Source organism: Hippocampus bargibanti, linkage group LG07 (assembly GCF_051943395.1).
Source record: "Hippocampus bargibanti isolate YZ-2025 linkage group LG07, ASM5194339v1, whole genome shotgun sequence".
Taxonomy (NCBI): Eukaryota; Metazoa; Chordata; class Actinopteri; order Syngnathiformes; family Syngnathidae; genus Hippocampus; species Hippocampus bargibanti.
In genome coordinates, this window is record NC_142740.1 from 17765200 (window position 1) to 17783618 (window position 18419).

The following is an 18419-nucleotide window of genomic DNA, read 5'->3' on the forward strand; positions in this document are numbered from 1 at the left end:
CTCGTCGCCGTCTTTGATGAGAGCGATGACCGTGGTGTCGTCTGCGAACTTTATGAATTTGACAGCTGGGTGCGTTGAGGTGCAGTCGTTTGTGTAGAGAGAGAAGAGCAACGGAGAGAGGAAGCATCCCTGCGGGGCTCCAGTGCTCGTGGTTCGTGTTGTGGATGATATATTTCCCAGTCTGACCTGTTGTGTCCGTCCTGTCAGGAAGCTGAGGGTCCACTGGCAGATCGTGGGGGACACACCAAGCTGGAGAAGTTTGGGGATGAGGAGTTCTGGGATGATGGTATTGAACGCAGAGCTGTAGTCCACAAACAGGATCCTTGCGTAGGTTCCTGTGTTGTCAAGGTGGTCGAGGATGTGGTGCAGTCCGATGTTTACTGTATCCTCCACAGACCTGTTTGCCCGGTAGGCAAACTGAAGAGGATCTAGCAGAGGTCCGGTGATGTTCTTTAGGTGGTTCAGCACGAGGCGTTCAAAGGACTTCATGACCACAGACGTCAGAGCAACAGGTCTATAGTCGTTCAATCCCGAGGGTGCTGGTTTCTTTGGAACGGGGACGATAGTAGACTGTTTGAAGCAGGATGGGACTTCACACTGCTCCAGGGATCTGTTGAAGATTTGTGTGAAGACCGGAGCCAGCTGGATACATTGTATCTTGTTCATGCTCGAGTTTTTTTTAAACTGACACAGTTGAAATTGTTATTTATTAAAAAAGAGTGTGTAATTATATTAAAAAAAGTTAGGTGAGGTTATGTAGTACACCTGAGACTCAACATTGCATAACAAGCTAAAAGTTTGGTGGCTGTTGTCAAAACATTTTAATGCATAGAATGCAGGATTCAATTTATGAAGGACACGAGTATAATGGGATTCATATCAAGCCTAAAAAAACGGTGGCACCTGCCCTGGGGAAGTGTTATGTTTGGTGGTGGAGGAATGGTTGGGGGTCAGCAGAAAGATACATTCCAACTTGCTCATTGATGTGCAGCTCTCCACCATCACGTTGTCACACAGTGGCAATCAGCCGCCTCCTCCTGCACATTCGCTTCTGTGGCATATAGCGCGCTATACGAACAGAGATAGTATCCTGTGGGCATTTTCAATTACCTCTCTCTGTACCGCAGTAGGGGGGATTAATCTGCTCGTTTGAATGCGCGCCACACTTAATGGTTTAGCCGGTGTGCCGCGGGTCTCGTCTGTTAGCTCTGATGGTATACATTGAGTCAGTCTCTCTCTCGCTCTCTCTCTCTCTCTCTCTCTCTCTCTCTCTCTCTCTCTCTCTCTCTCTCTCTCTCTCTCTCTCTCTCTCTCTCTCTCTTTCTTTCTCTCTCTCTCGCTCTCTCGCTCTATACTGCAGTCAGAGCCATTTGTGATTGCACCACTCTCCCGTTACAGAGTGAGATTTGATTTTCGCACAAGATGCGCTCAGTATAAATTCTCAAGTCAAACTCCAAATTGATTGCGTAATGACTTGGCGCCTGCAAAACATTTGAAAGAGTGACTACAGTGACTGCGACCTTGCTTTCCAATGGATCTGATTGATGTATTGCTAAGAATGCTTTAATTTAATTTCAATGTGGCATATTGTCATGGTTTCAAGTTGTGACTGCCGTTGTTTCTCAGCTAGTACCCGGAGGCGTTCATTTACTCGATTGCTGAGCCCATCAGGAGTCTATTTGAGGAAGGCTTTTATTTATAAAAAAAATATATTGAAAAAAGTGAAGCAAGAAACTCAGCCTCGTTTGTGCATGTCTGCGAGGGGGGGCTATATGAGGGGAGTGAACTGCATTTCCTTAAATAGTCCTCAGAGGTATTCACGTACTCACTTGCCAGATGTACGAGATGTCATTATGATGGATACATCTGTTTGAGGAAAGATACTTATTTCATCGGATGACCGTATTTCCTAAAGTAGCTTTGGGATCCATTAATTTATTCATCTATTGGCCGAGAGCAGGTCGAATTGAAACAGGTGTCTCTTTTCAGGGAGGAATTTATGATTTTGGAAAGGTGTCGATGGAAGGGTAGAGTGAAACACTCCCTGCGGTGCGAGAATGAAACAGGATGTCCACGTATATGAATAGAGGTGTTTAAGTGGACTACCGTGGTTGTTCTTGGAGAATAGATGATCTTACAAGTTACTGGTAATTTACTCATTCGCCAGATAATACTCACTGACAGCTCATTGAAACATGATGTCCTTGAGAGTGGAAGCCACTACTTGGAAAAGGGGGCTTTACAGTGCTATCTGAGCTTTCTTATAAATCTACATATCATAGTGTTCGTAAGGATATTCTGTACCAAAGGGAATCCTTGATGCTTCGAATGGGATAGCTGTCGCATTACTTTTTATCACGGGTTTGGAGCAGTTTAGGATTGAAAAGTTCACAGGAACAGTTAGAAGTGAAAGTAATTTTTCAACAATTGTAGGATGGGACCGTATTTTTCTTTATATTATTTTATTTAGTCTTTATTTATATGAAAGTAAACTATAACGTCAATTCATTCAGTAAGTAAATAGAATGTCACTCTATCATGATTGTAGGAAAATCCTCAACACTCACACAATAGTTTCCATTTCTCCATTGACCTCATCACACTGTATACCCATTAAGACACATGACGGACGGCTGTCTTTTTCATTGGAACCATTTGATTATCTGACCTCCAATTTAGAGCTGAATCAATCACCACATTCTCTGGACTCACACACGAAAACAAAACAAAACGATAGCACACGACCCGACACACTCCCGCGTCTCACTCTCGGCAACGGAATGAAGAGGGTACAGAAAGTGCTTAAGAATGAACGACTCTCTGTGTCTTTGTGTTGTCATGTTATTTGTTATTTAGTTTTTTTTTGTTCTTTTGACTTCAAGACGGCGCCGCGAAAGTGGCTGCCTTTCCAGCAGCTCATGTATTTTGTTTTTCTACTTTCATTCCTTTCACAACTTTGCTGCTGTGAAATGTAAATTTCTCCACTGCGAGACTAATAAAGGCAAATCCAATCCAATTCTTGAGTACGGCGGTCGGTTTGATGTCTGCGTGATTTAGCTCCGTGCCTTTGCTGCAAGGCACACAACCTCGCGCATCGAAAGAACGTGCTGGGTGTGAGATGCAGCTGATGGGGGAAGGAGTGATTAGATTAGAAGGAGCGCTGCCTCTATTTAACAGCCAGGCCACTGTTCCTCTCTTTGCTCGCTCTCTCGTTCTGCGTGTGTGAGTGCTGTGCTGTAGGTTTTCTTCTTATCGTGCACCTCCAGGCTGTTTATAGCTTTGTTATAAATACCTGCTCAAAAAGCCAACATTAACATTAGCGGCCTCGTTTTACCGTTTTAATTGGAACAACTGTTATGAATTTAATGAAAATTGCTCTTCAAGGGGTTTTGGACAAGTTTGCCCCCCCCCCCCCCGGTCTCTGTCTCAGTCTCTCTCTCTCTCTCTCTCTCTCTCTCTCTCTCTCTCTTTTCTATCTTCCTCCCTCCTACTCTCTCTCACTGTCTCTCTCTGTCTCGCTCTCTCTCTCTCTATCGCTCTCGGGAATGTTAGATTATAGGCAGCAGTTATTTTGTTCATCAAGGACTTTGGTTGCTCTAATGCCCATATTGCATGGCAATGAACTCTTGAGCACACTAGACCCACATTAGGTACACTTTCAATTTAATGATCCACCAAAATAGCTGTTTTTGCATTACAAATATTGCAATGCTAACTTTGAGCATATCCTATTGTGGTTTTACCTTGCGCTGGGGTAAAAAGGTATTGTTTCATATTGAGCAATATCTCTAGTTTTACTCAATCATGGAGTAAACTGAAATATTGAAAGCCACCAACTAACTGAAATCAGGGGAGAATAGGACATCTCGAAGGATACGAAATCCAACCTTGGATAAGTCTGCAATTTTACAATGCCATTCATACTATGCATGCCTACATTTTGTGAAATATGTACATTCAATCTTTAATACACCAAAGTGAACTGTTTGCAATATTAATAAATGGCAGGAAAGTGGATCAGTAACATGAATGGTAGCCACATTTTTGGCACACATTATTGAAGCTATTTTGGCCTAATACTTCAAACAAACAAGCACTCACACGGCAATGAAAATATAACCTTGCAAGAAGAGGTAATTCAACACATGTCTACTAATCACAACAACATGTCTAATCATCAAAATATTAAAGGCTGAGGTTTTCATACAACTATTTTATTTAATGATACAGTATTGTACATTGCATATTTACGGAGGTTGGTTTCTGATGTGACGATATTTTCTATATTAGTGGCATAAACTTTGGGAAACACCAACATTCAACCTGCATGTGAAAGTTATCATCCGCTGCTTTAGAACGGGTTGCCGGTATCAGCCTGTTCTGGTAAAATTCCGTTACTGCTTTGAGCACAATAACATGCATCCTCTTCTTCTTTTCATTTGGACTTTTCCTTTCAAGGGGTCGCCACAGAAAATCAGTGTCCTCCATCTTTAGAGGTTTGATCCGCATGTTTGTTTTGCCAAGCTTTTACGTCGGATGCATTTCCTGACACAACCCTCTGTATTTGGGACCGGCACAAGAAGACTTATGTCCCATTGTGGCTACAGAACAAGAATGTCAAGCTAATTTCAATAGTACACCATAGGGTGTACTATTGAGCTACAGTAAAGTCTCGTTATATCGATATCGGATATATCGATAGTCCCGGTTATATTGATACTATTTCTATGCACGCACGGAGAAAATTACATGCAAACAGGGTCGGATATATCGATAGTCCCGGTTATATCGATATTTTTTTCGGACTCCCTTGAATATCGATATAACGAGACTTTACTGTATATGACTTTTCAGTTGGTATGGTTTAAAAAGGCAGGGTCCGGACTGGTGAGTGACAAGGGTGTCAAGAAAAGATAGCTTTGACTGGTTGTTAGCTGTTAAATCCATTGGCAGTTTGCATGTTCAGTAATTCGACAGTTTATTTCAGAATTATGCATTTCTTTTCTAAACATTTGAAAGTGCACCGGCTTTTCATCATCAAATTATTTGAGGTATTCAGTCGATTATTGTGGTGTTAATATAGGCTATTATATAGGTTAATAATGCACTCTACAATGTGTGAATCTCACTGCGCTCATAGATGGTTTTTGGTTTTCCATTGTCATCACATGTTGACAACTGGCCATAACTTTTTGTAACTCATAAACAACATCAAGGAGTTTAATTAGTCCCATGTGATGCAATCAGTTGTATTCATGAGAAATGTATAGACCAAAATCTATAAACTTTAAAGCCCCCTTCTGCATCATGAGTATTTTTTAACATATTGAGTGTTTATTACTCTTTTATGTGAAATGAATGTGAGCCTGATGAAATCTTAATCCAGGCTGACAGTGCTCATTCATCATAAACACGTTCAATTCACGAAGAAGCCCTCAACATAAGACACGTGACAGCTACACTAAAACCGTTAATGACACTGAATTAAAGATAGTCCCTGGAGGGGATGTGATAGTGATTTAGCCTCTTCAATTCGCCACTATGTGTTCACGTAAGGCTATGGCAGCGATCACTCTCATTTGTCACACACGGGAGTTAAACTGTAATTCACGGCGGAGACATCTCATTGATTTGGGTGTGAAGCAAGCCGGTGAAGATGTTTCATGGGGGTGAGGCGGTGATAGGCTTTGTTGGGGGCTCGGGGTGAAGACTGCCACCGTGCCGATGCGCATCCTGGGATAGGATGGAGAAACCAGGGCAAAGGCCTTCAAGCGGGAGACTGTTTTGAGCACAGGAGTGAAAGCGGGATATTTGATGAGAACCTGAGAGGCCAGGTCAGGGCTGGGGTGAGGGGACGGGGACTTGTGCTGCCAGCCAAATCCTGGCTTCCCTTCAATTCCTTCACCCTCGACCCTCTGAGCCAGCCCCCCACAGCCCCCACCACGCCTCAGGCTGTGGCGAAACCGCGGGGCAGGTGTGCATCTGATCTAACAACCCCGCAAGGGAGGAGCTTTAGTGCGCCAGTCACTGTAGCTGCACAAATTGAAGTGTCATCTCTAGAGTCTAGATGCTCACCAATTTTCTGCATGCGTTGGTGCTCAATTTGGGATTCGAGGGAATGGACAAATGTCCTGAACAAAGGAGAATGTAAATCTTTCACTTGATGAGTCCTGCCTCACATGGGTGTGTGTATGCTTGTGTCTGTGCGTTTGAAAAAGTGAGACACAGACAGCAGATATGAATAGATCACTGCAGGTCTTCATCGTCCTTCTTGTTCGCCATTTATAAAGTTGGTGGTGATGTTTTACCAAGTCCTAAAATTAGGCACACTGAAAAAATAGTATGCATCATTCTAAAAATAAGATTAACCAGTTGACTCACTTTTATTGCACAAATTAGGGCGAAATATAAACTATTTAAAAATATACACAACAAGAATTATGTAGTCATATTTTTATGTGGAAAATAAAATCAGATATTGGAAAATAATTTTGTAGTGTGATGAGAAAATAAATAATACCATGAATAATCAGCTGAGCTATATATGTCAATAAAGTGTGGTAAAAAATGCTTTTCCTAAAGTGATCACTTTATGAGCATAAAGTAAAACATTAAAATATATATACATATATATATACATATTGTATAAGAGTAGCGTTGTAATTATACAAAAATACAAGTACCAGGTACTGTAGTTCGTTTAATGTCATACTCTAAAGGGAATGAAAGTCGCAGTGAATGAAGTTTTAACATGAGAAGTCAAAAGATCTTTGTTTTACACCAATAAAGATGGACCTTAGTGATATGAGAATAAATTAGGAATGTAAAAGAACAAAGCAGTCATTTCATTCAAAATAGTTTAAAAAAACAGCAATAAATTTAAACCCTGACAATCAATACAATGAGGACTGTCAAGGTTCATTAAATAAAATGCACCAAACCAAAAAGTTTTGAGAAGCAGCAAAATATTTTTTTAATTCAATAATGAATTTCCGTGGCCCTCATTCTTCATTGTAATGCCGCAAATACAAATCTTGAGCAAAGCAAATGAGCTATTGATAGAGACCTTGTCTGTCAGACCCCTTGGGCAATCTTCTACATCCTGTCATGATATGACCTCTGACCCTATGCAAGTATGTGCTGATTACCCGGGAGCTGTGAGGGGGTGTTGGAAAGCGGCATTGATCTCACTGAAAGCTTGAATCGTCACAAGAAAGAAGAAAAATGACAGTAGGAGTCGAGCCCAAGTTAAATGAAAAATTGCTTAGATACACATCTCTCGTCTGCTGCAACATTTATTATTCCAAGTCACATGGATTGAAGAAGGGCGGCGGAGAAGAATCCGTTTGGTAAAGTAGATGCTGATCGATGGGACTGGAGGCAGGCTGGTGAGAGTGCAACAAAGGAGGAGGCTTATTTGTGTGTGTATGTGTGCATGTGTGTGTTTCGCCACAATACTTTCGCCAATTGATCCAGGCTAGCATCTGTCTGACCTGCAGGGCATTTTGAAGCTTACAAGATGCTGGTCAAAATACTGTATCTGAAGAAAGGATAAAATAAATATCACTGCAATTGAATGCATAGAAGAGAAAATGCGGTAGCTGTGTCTGGTGCTGTGGTGGCCCTTTTTCGACCATGATAGGAACTTGCAAACATCAACAAAGTATACTGTGAATAAAGTTTTGCCAATGTTCAATAGAATGTGATGCATATCATAAAATTGTTAATCATAAAAATGAGCTAGGGAAAAACATATTTATAGATAATAATATCTGATTATTATTATTATTTATTATAGCTATTCAAATATCATTTTCGAAGATTTCATAGGTCAACCATGTGCTGCAAGTGAACACAAATTTTTCATGAATTAAAATGAAAGACACTTTCCTGACCTACTTAAATTTACCTGTTAACTTACCTCAATCCGTTGATTTGGAATCTTCCATTTTTACACATTTTTACCCAACCAAAGTGTGGCATGAAGCAAAAATGCACACAATTTAGACTGCACTACTTAAATGAAGTTATTCGGGCCTATATAAATAAAGAAATAAATACAATGTACATATAAATCAGTCACACTGCAATGTCGACTGAATGTGATTAATTATTCATGACCATTTTAAAGAGTGTGGTTTCGTGAGTGGGTTACTGTTTTGTGTTTTGTGCATTGTGATTGTTGTGAAAGCTCAACACAAATAAAGTTTAGTCGAGTTTTTTTGATGGGAAAAAAAGTTCTGTTGTCAGCTTGTAACTGGAAAGATTTGTAAATATTATCACTGTAAATTTCTCGACCAGTTTGAAAATATCACCATTCTAACTTCCACACTAATGTGCATCGTGCAAGTTTGTGGAGTCTGCTCCAAATGCTGGAGAATAGTCCCTTGCAGTACAACTGTTGTGCAGCAAAAGGAAATGGCCATATCAAATGCAATATGGTGAAGGAAAAAATCCTAGCGAGTCAGATGGTTGCACACTGGCTCCATTTTGTAGCTGCCAAGCAGCATGTCTGTCAATGGAGAACTCCTGCAGCATCCTGTCTACTCTGCATTCTCCGCAGCCTCCCTTATTCCCGGCCAAGTCAGGCGACATTGATTGTCTGTGCTTTGCAAGACTAAAACAGAGAAGGGGTGGGAAGCTTGCACTGGCTCAGCACTCTCGATAGTACGCCGATGTTTTATGATATGAAAGCTGCAGTGACGTGACAAAGATGAAAATCAGATGAGATGACTTCGGAAATTGTTCACGTAACTGTTCTAAGTGAAATAGAGTTATGGAGGAGTATTACATTAGATGAACGCTTTCGGGGGAGAAATGGTTTCATAAACCAGTAAAGCAAAGATAAGTTCCATTAGTATTTTGGACTGCCAGACAAATACAAATGTGTAGTGGCTTCCATAGCTAAAGGCAGACTGCAGAACCCAGACACCACTCGCCAGGAGTCCAAGGAGACAGGAAGCACTTTTGCGGCATCAAATATTAATGGCGCTACAGAGTGTATTGATTATATAATAGGTTTTCCCAGCATCTGAGAACAGGCTGAAATGTACTCCCTGAATAAATGAAAATGTATCCATGAGCGGATTTCCATCAAAATGGTCACTGAATGCAAATTGCACCTTTAATTTAGATTTCATCCAAAGATGAACGCATGAGATGAATGTGAAGTGTGGGTGAATATAATGTGCATGCGTGTGTGTGTGTGTGTGTGTGTGTGTGTGTGTGTGTGTGTGCGTGTGCGTGTGCGTGTGCGTGTGTGCGTGTGCGTGTGCGTGTGTGTGCGTGCGTGTGTGTGTGTGTGTGTGTGTGTGTGTGTGTGTGTGTGTGTTGTTCGCCTGACATTGTTTGTTTTAACATCTGGTTGAGCATTGACTATTGTTCACTGGCTGATATACCACCATAAACGGAGGCTCACGTGCATCTGCTTGCTGGTGGTTAAATGCAATCACCACATGAGCGGACGCTGCGATGACGCCGCACTTGTCTGTCGAGACACGCCTCGTTGCACTGACATCGTTACGTGAAGCGACAGCTTTGCAGAATGGGTGAAAAATGCTCTTGATGTTCCCCTCTGTCTAACGTTTCCTTCTTTCAGGGTAGCTTTTGTGCGTCATATTTAATAGATTGTCATCTTAATATTCAGATGCGGTCAAAGAGGACATGAAGGTAGCTGGTGTGAGAGAAGAGGATGCACAAAACCGGGATAGATGGAGGACATTGATTCACTGTGGCGACCCCTGAGGGGAAAAGCCGAAAGGAAAAGAAGAAGTCATCTTAATATTCAGGGTTTGCTCTCTGCTTTGCGTTCTGGCTATTCTAGTGCATGTTTTGGTTTGCGAATTTACCATAGTTTTAGTTTATTTTTTGAGGCAGCTAGCTAACAAACAAGCTGTGTTGAGTTTCATTCGTTTAGACTAGATATGTGCCTCATGCTACCCCACCAATGTTGAACAATTTGGAAACTGATGAAAATTCGGTCAGACAATTTCCCTTCGGATTAACTCATGAAGTCAGCAGATGGAGAGAAATTTCAACGGACATTGGTGTACTGCGAGACCTCAGCTCAGCCTGCATCAAACAATGACTGCGACATATTTCGCTCCAAATGTGGCATTTTGAGAAATAAATATGACACATCCAATTGTAGACATATACATTCCAAGCAATAAAACAGTACGGAGCTGGTAGGGTCTGACATTGACCTGTCATGCTAGGTGCTATTTGGCCATTGATTCCTTGCTATAGGCATTGTCGTTTATTTTCAAAGGCAATTTGATCTTGAATAACATGACTTATGTGAGCCAACATGTTGATATGTTCTGTTATATTTGAAAGTACTAGTACAACAAAGAATATATTTGATAAATACTTTAAGAATGGCATGTAACCCCCATTTTTAAATATGTTCATTCACCACTGTGCAAATTCAAAAGAGTGAAAGCTAAGAAAATCAGACAGTGAATCAATATTCCACACACCAAGTTATGAATTGGATTAAAATGTCAGAAAAAAAACATTCTTGCCTGCAAGTGACAAATGAAATTGTTTCTCCATCTGAACAAATGGAACATTGACCAGCAGCAGTGCAGGTTCCGCTGTTCAAATGCCACACTCATTTTATTTTAGACATGTTTTTCATGTGTTGGAAAACAATTTTGATGAGTCTGTTTTTCTATATGTACACCACAATTTTTGGTCTTTGCTTGACTCATAACAGAGGTGCCTCAATATCTTCTTTGTTACCTTGGATAACCACTGACCTATTTGTTCCGGTGGATCCTCCTTCCTTTTGAAACGTCATGCTCATTTAAACCTCCATTATTTTCAAAGTTTCCCATTGTTGGACTATGAAAGGCATTCCGATTCTGATATTACGCATTCACAACCACGTTTACAAGGCACATTGACAAGCCACTGTCTCTCTCTCTCTCTCTCTCTCTCTCTCTCTCTCTCTCTCTCTCTCTCTCTCTCTCTCTCTCACACACTCTCTCTCTCTCTCTTGCTCTTTCTTATCGACCTCATCTCTCCCCTTCTTTGAAGCATGGGAAGTGTCTTCCACATTGCTCATCCTTTGCTCTTTCTTCTTCCTTCCAACTGATCACCTCTTCCTGCTCCTCTTCCCTCTGAAGGAGTAAATGATAGCAGAGGTCATCCCACCCCTCTTTCCCCTCTCCTGCTAAATTGGCTGCTAGTGGCATCCATAGCTGTGGATAGCATTACACACTCCCCCAAACAACTCACCTACCCGCCTCGCTCTTGAGAACTGCTGAACAGACTTCCTGCTCATTTATGACATTTCTGTGTCTTCAACCGCAGGCTTGTTTACCCGTGGATAGCAAGAGGGAAACCCTCATTATAAACTCATAAATCCAGGGTCATTGCGAGGACCACACCAATCTACTGTTTGCAACACACACAATTGTTTTGTTTTTTTTTTTTTTTTTACCAGATGCTGCATAGCTTCTTGAAACCACAGCATCATTGGAACAATAGAATCACATACATATTTCATCTATACATAATCAATCAGGGATTGGTTGCCAACATATGTTCAATAATTTCCTTTTTTTTTTAGACAGATTAATTTGTTTGCCCAACAAAAGGATCAACACAGGCAGGGAGTGTGCGCTAAACAAGTTCTTGTGGTGTGTCTTTTTGGAGAATGGAAGCTGTTATCCCTTCAAATGATTTTTGTTTTCACTCAGTGTGTGTGTGCGTATGTTTGTGTGTGTGAAGATGGCACAAAACATTTTTACAATTCCCACCATTTCTATGAAGCCATTTTTATTTAGCCCTTGAATGACCACATAGTTCTTGTGAGCTGCCATTCCCTTTCCCTTCCTTCCGCTTCCTCCCATCCAAACATCAACCCTAAACATAGTGCAAATGGAGTAAATGATGCTGACGGTGGGCTATGCATCCCTCCCTCCCTCCATGTGCTCCGCTCCATAGGGGTCGACGGAGACACAGTGGCGTCAGGCAGAGCTCCCGCAGCTCCAGGGCTGGGCAGACAAGGGATTGCTGACACAGCCAAAGATGGTAAGGAGACTCCTGCTCAAGAGAAATGGATGGGCCGGCCGGGCCTTTTGTGCAACCATTAAGTAATATGATCTTATATTGTGTTTAAACAACTACGTGCCAGTAGTGATACTGTTGGATGGATGCTTGGTTGGTTGTGTGGATGGTTGGATAGTTGGATGGATGGATTTATGAAAGCATATGTGAAGAGATGAGTCAAAAGTAAAACAGTACTTGTCACGTCTATTACGCTCTCAGTTCAAAATAATTAAAATGAAAACTATCCTGATAAGGATGGCATTATTAGAACCGTTATATTAGAGATCTGCGATTAATTGGTGAAACCGCTAAAACCAATTAATGAAGTTTGTGTTTGTTACTCTAACACTAATAATATTATGATTCTTCGAGCCCCCGTCATGTCATTGTGAAAGTATCTCAATGCCCATGAAAGGGAAAATATTAACCGAGACTAATAACTAACTGCTTGTGTACAAATGTTTGTACTATTTGACCAATTGTTATGGGCACACGCCTTTAACCTACCTATTTTTAAGCATGTTTATAAGCAAGCCTGGCTTTTCTAAATTGTGTCATCACAATTTGGCTCCACCACATTTCTCAGAACAAGATATAACCACCTAAATTGGGTACATATCTTTTTTTTAGACACTGTCAGACTACACTATCAGAAAAACAACAGTATTTCAACTTCAAAAAGTACAGAAAGCCGTATTTAGTCGCGTTGGCTCCACAGAATAGTGTTAGCCAACATTGTTAGCTGCTGATGACAACCACATTATTGATTGCTCAGTGAAGCTTCTGACACGCTGTGAATGGTGTTTGACGATTTGTCCGATGCGTGCTTAAACTAATTGACATGTGTTGACTCTGTGAGAAAGGGATGACTCCTTGAGTGAAAATGCAATCCTTGCTTGTGACTTGCATGGCATTTGCAATTTGTTCTTGCTTATTTAGCCTTGTGTCTCAACTTAACAAGGAGCCCTCTAGCTGGCTCCACCTGAAAAAGGGCTCATTTCAGCCTCCTCTCCCCCAAATGGGTTGTGTGAACTTTGCTGTTTTTCAATGTCCTTAGGGTATTTGGCAATAGTACTTCACAAGCAACTATTGTGTCCATCCATCCATTTTTCAACGCTTTCCCTCACTTACGTCTTTGCTTTTCCAAGCTGAGGGGTGGAAAACACCTCGAACTGATATTATTGAGTTAATCACAATTGACATATAAATGAACTAGCATTCACATTCACACCTCGAACAGTCAAATCAATTTCTTCACTTAACCAAACCAGAATGTTTTGGGAATCTGAATGGAAACCAGAAAAACCCTAGACTCACTCAAACAGATTTTTTACAATATCCCATTGAGCTGTTGGGACCGATTAAGGATGGTTTTGATGTTTTATTTAGTCCCAGTTAGGCGAAACGACCCTAAGCCAAAGCAACCGCAGCAGAAATTGGGCGCCGACATTATCGCCCCATTTCAGGTCACAGTCAATCATTAATCTGACATCACTACTGTTAATTTAGTGGGCAATGGAGTGTGTGTGTCGATGACAAAAACACAAAACTACCTTTTGCCACGGGCCAGGCAGTTAAATTAAATTTAACAGGGATTTAAATTATGGCTTCTCATGATGATAATTAAAGAAACCCAATTCATGTGCCAAACAGCGCGAGTTATGTACACCAATTCCCAAATAAACATTGTGTACCAACTAAACACACAACACATGTAATTACACTCATTGGGTGTTGAAACACAAGACATTGCCAGTGCTAAAGTTAGCAGTGAATGGGAAATACCATTGACTGGCTAAGAGAAACTTAGTTTGGAGTCCCTAGAACCAATATTCATACATACATGCTTTATTAACATATTAAGACATGTAATGTAGAAATGAAAATAGTCAGTCATACATAATCTGTCAACGCCTTATTTTTATGAAGTTAAATAAACAAAATTATTCTATTACTTTTTTGTTCCCCGTTTGCTCAGCCATTCCTTTGTCGTCCATCACAGAAGTTTGGTTGAGCAAAAACATTAAAAATATATATATAGTACTTTATTTTATTTTGGGCCCATTGTGGCTGAAGTCGAAAAGTCATCTCAATAGCCTGGTAGCTGTGAATACTGCAGTCTGCACATTGACTTCCGTCCACACTTCTAAACTCCACTGTGGGTGTGAAGAGCAGTCAGCATGTTCTCTACTTCCATAAAGTGGCATGCTAAGAAGCACACACGCTGGTGGGCATACACATGCGGCGACATCCAAATGTCCACTCGGCTCTGCTGGTCCCCACTAATTAGAGGCAACTTCTCAAAATGTCCCATGGAGTTGAAAGGCAGAGAAGGACTTTAGCAGCCCAGCAGGGGAATGCAAACACATTTAATAATAAGGCCTTCTTCAGTCAGTTGTCTTATGGTTACATACCGTTCTGTCTTTCTCCAATACTAAGTCACACAAACACATACGCACACCATCACTCACACTGTGGCTGTCTTTGTTGTGGTAGAGAGGCGAGCGGGGAAGGATACTGTCAAAAGAACAATTTGCATGTGGCTCTCATCTTGAGAGCTTTTAGAGATTTCCTCATCTGTTTTTTTCCCCTTTTTGTTGTGCTTTCAAGCCCATTGTTCTCTCCTGTTCTGTATGTGTGTGTCTATGTGTTATAACTGAAGATGCCTCACCGTAGGAATGAGTGCAGGCCCTTAGTGTGTGTCCGTATATGTGTGTAACTGCATAACGACAGGCCGACGGTACGGTCGAGAGCAACGTTCTATGAATATGAATAGTATTTTTCATGTCATTGTGAAAAGGCGGTTTCTAAAAAGGATGTGAGCAACTGTACAAAAGCAAATATCATGAAAATGTCATTAATTAAAGTGAAATAATGCTCTGCGATGGGCTGGCAACCGGTTCAGAGTGTCACCCGCCTTGTGCTCGAAGACGGCTGGCTTAGGCTCCAGAATCCCCTGCGACCTCAGTGAAGATAACGCAGTTCGAATAATGAATGAATGAAATAAAGTGAAGTAAATGGCAGGTCAATCTCACATCTGTGAAGAATATCAACAAATTTGAATTGTTACATGAACAATACAGTAAAGTCTCGTTATATCGATACCGGTTATATCGATAGTCCCGCTTATTACGATACTATTTCTATGCACGCAAGGAGAAAATTACATGCGCGCAGGGTCAGATATATCAATATTCCCGGTTATATCGATATTTTTCGGACTCCCGAGAATATCGATATAACGAGACTTTACTGTAGTTCATTTTATTGTGTTTGATATGTTATTACATGTCTATTTATCTAATATACATAAATATATTTAAAGGACAAACAACACTTTTTTGTTTCTTAACTGACGTCAGAAAAACGTTTTATAGTATCTAAAATACCAAAAACATGCAGTATCATATTTTTATTCAAATGCAAAACACCAATAAAAATGACTTGAAGTGTCCAAAATCTGCAAAAAATTGAGCTGCGAATTGGGCATTTTCAAAAGTCCCGCCCCCAGTTTGTGACGTCACGCCAAGACGTCTTGCATTGCTTGAGAATCAAAACAATGGCTTCAGATTCGGAGAATATGCTTTCTTGTTACACCTCCAGTTATGAATATGATTCAAATAGTTTTGAAAAGGAAAGCATACATGTTTGCAATCAATTAAAGAATTTATTCCATGCCATTTTGAGGCAACATTGGGAAGAAACGATCACCAGAAAAGAGGCACAAAATGGCGACCTCCTGTGGCCACCTCCGTTTCCACAGGCTGATAAATTCCTTCTATGGAGCTTGGACACCCTCTTCTGGCGGCTTTTGGGTGGAACACAAGGTTTTCAGACCAAACAATACAGCAAACTACATTGACGTGATGGAAGGACTGCTACAATGTGTATTTTTTCGGTCAGGGGGCGTTCCTTTAGTGACGTCACGTACGGACTCGTCACCTACTCAAAAACAAGACTTCCTGAATATTCAGCGCGAGTCTTAAAACGTAAAATCAAGCTATATGCGGTGGAATCTTTTTAAAATACGCTCAGTAGAAGTCATTTGAAGCCATTTTACAAATTATGGACACAACTTGTCCGGAGACGTCGGTTGTCCTTTAATGTTATATCATTATTTTGTGTCTATTAAAAATAAGCAATGCTGCAGCTTTGGGTTTGCTGTTCACCACAACTTTGTAAATTAATTGAAAAGTGATGACACCGTTTTTAGGAATATGATTGGCACACTTTTTTTTGTTTTCTTTTTTTAATAATTTTCGTGTAGTTATTCCAAATATACAAGCAAAGTGGGTGCACTTCTTTTCTAGTCTACTTCTAAGTTCAGTTTGTGTGTACTTCAGAATAGTTAAAAATAGATGCCCGCCCAAATGAGTAAATAGGGGCACCATCGCAGTTAGGACAATAACACTGCGTTTAGATCCAAATGGTGGTTTACCTTGGGTTTTGGTATGCACTATAATAATGATTGTTATGAAATTTCAGAGCTCAAAATGGGTTTGTTCGGTACTCGCAAAAGATTGCATTGAATCAAACAACTTTTCAATTTTATGGGCTATCACTTCCTTATGGTGTGTTGATATGAAATTGATTTACTACTTACTAAGATCCTCAGTTTGTGAACCTCTACCTCCTTTATTTGTCTAGTGAAGCATCATCCCGAATCGACTCCTTCGGTGATAAACATTTTATTTACAAATCGTATGCAAATATTTGACTCCGCCCATTACTCTGTGAGAGTAATATTTAATGACAAGTGACAAGTCTATTTAAAAAGACATCAGAAGGCACCGGTGCGAAAGCTACCTACATGTTCCTCCTCCAATTTCTGACTCTCCATTCATTTTTTTTAGCTTATTTTCACACACTTATGCAAGCTCACAGTTCCTTTGAGAACACTTTGATCCTGAGATGCTCTTCAAAACCTGAGAACAAGAGTCTGAACTTTTCTGCCACAGCAGTAGCATCATCCATCCATAGTTTAATGCAGTATTTGGCTAAAAGGATGCCCCTAAATGCTAAAATGTAGAATACTTTGATCTTGATACACCTTTGAATGAAGATGTTTGTGTTTGGGTTAGATTACTTCATAAAATTGCCAAAGTGGGGTACCTTTTTTGAACCAAATGGAATTAGGAGGCCAGTGGAAATCTCTTTTTCAGTTATTGAATGTGTATCAGAGATGGAAATAACACAACGTAGTGGCTAGGTTTGTAACAAAAACAGATTTGAATTGAAAAATAAAATTTGGTTTAAAACAGGCGAGTGCATGAATTCCAACAATATTGAATTACTTATCTTTAAAATCAATGGTTCTTATCAAAAATGTGTTATTGGATTTATAGATATATCTTCAAAAGAAATGTGTGCATTCATTTTCATGCAAAATGGGAACAAGAAACTCATTTCATCATAGTCTCTTGAATCAAGGTATAACGCATTGAATTGAATTATAATACCAGTGTTTTTAACCAATTTGAACTCTTCCACTCTAAAATCCTTGAGTCGTCTTGCATATGATTATAGATATTTAAATATCACATTAATATTGAAGGAAAGACACCATAGAGGAAAGGGTGGAATTACATCTTCCCTCAGAGGGCTCTTTCTACAGCGAGTAGAAAATGATGACTTCTACAAAACAAATTAACTCATTCACTGCCAGCTGATGTACAAAAATGTGTCCACTCCAGTGCCAGAGTTTTTGTCTTTTTCACTCAAATTGCAGGACCCACAGAATATTGAGTTTTAGGTCTACATAAACATTCAATACAGCGTAAGAAACATTAGACTCTCTTCTTTCATCAAAAAAAGAGAATTCATTCCTAAGTTATATGGGTCTGGAGTTATCTGAGCCTGAAATGGGGACACCCCTACAAAAGGCAAATGCTGCCCCCTCGTGGGAGAGAATAAGATTGCCAGAGCTCTGACCAGTGCTTTATGGGCACAGGCCCACTCACAAGAAAAACCGAAAACCGAACAAATTTGGAAGTGGGGCTCCACATCATACTTTTCAATTCCCAAATAAATTTGGGAATGGCAGAGAATGAGTTATTAGTTTGCTAGTTTTGAAATCAGGCAAGTCGATTCAAATAATTGGTTCAATTCTTGTTCAAGTGTGGGTAAAGTGGGTCACAAAATTATTGCAAAATCTCAACAATTTGTATTATGACAATTTAACATTTTGGTACAGATCCATATACTGACCCCGGGCCTTCAGTTTGATACTTGTGCCATCGGGTCACAAAATGATTTCGGATGTATTTTTTGTTTGTTTGTTCTTATTTTTTTATAAAGATGAGTGCATAAACAGCTTTTGTCAACTTCAAATGTGTTTTTATATTCAATTGGTCAACACA

General features: G+C 40.2%; 1 protein-coding gene across 7 annotated transcripts in view; it reads left to right on the forward strand.

The window, feature by feature from the left end:
• Positions 1-18419, forward strand: part of elavl4 (ELAV like RNA binding protein 4) — a 109836-nt gene that overhangs the window by 41777 nt on the left and 49640 nt on the right. For 6 of the 7 annotated variants that reach the window (XM_089000377.1, XM_089000374.1, XM_089000376.1 and 3 more), the window contains one exon: positions 11956-12042. The exons of the other annotated variant lie outside the window; for it this stretch is intronic. In XM_089000377.1, coding sequence (XP_088856503.1) covers positions 11956-12042 — 87 coding nt within the window. The remainder of the gene's footprint in view (positions 1-11955; positions 12043-18419) is intronic. 7 annotated transcript variants of the gene reach the window in all.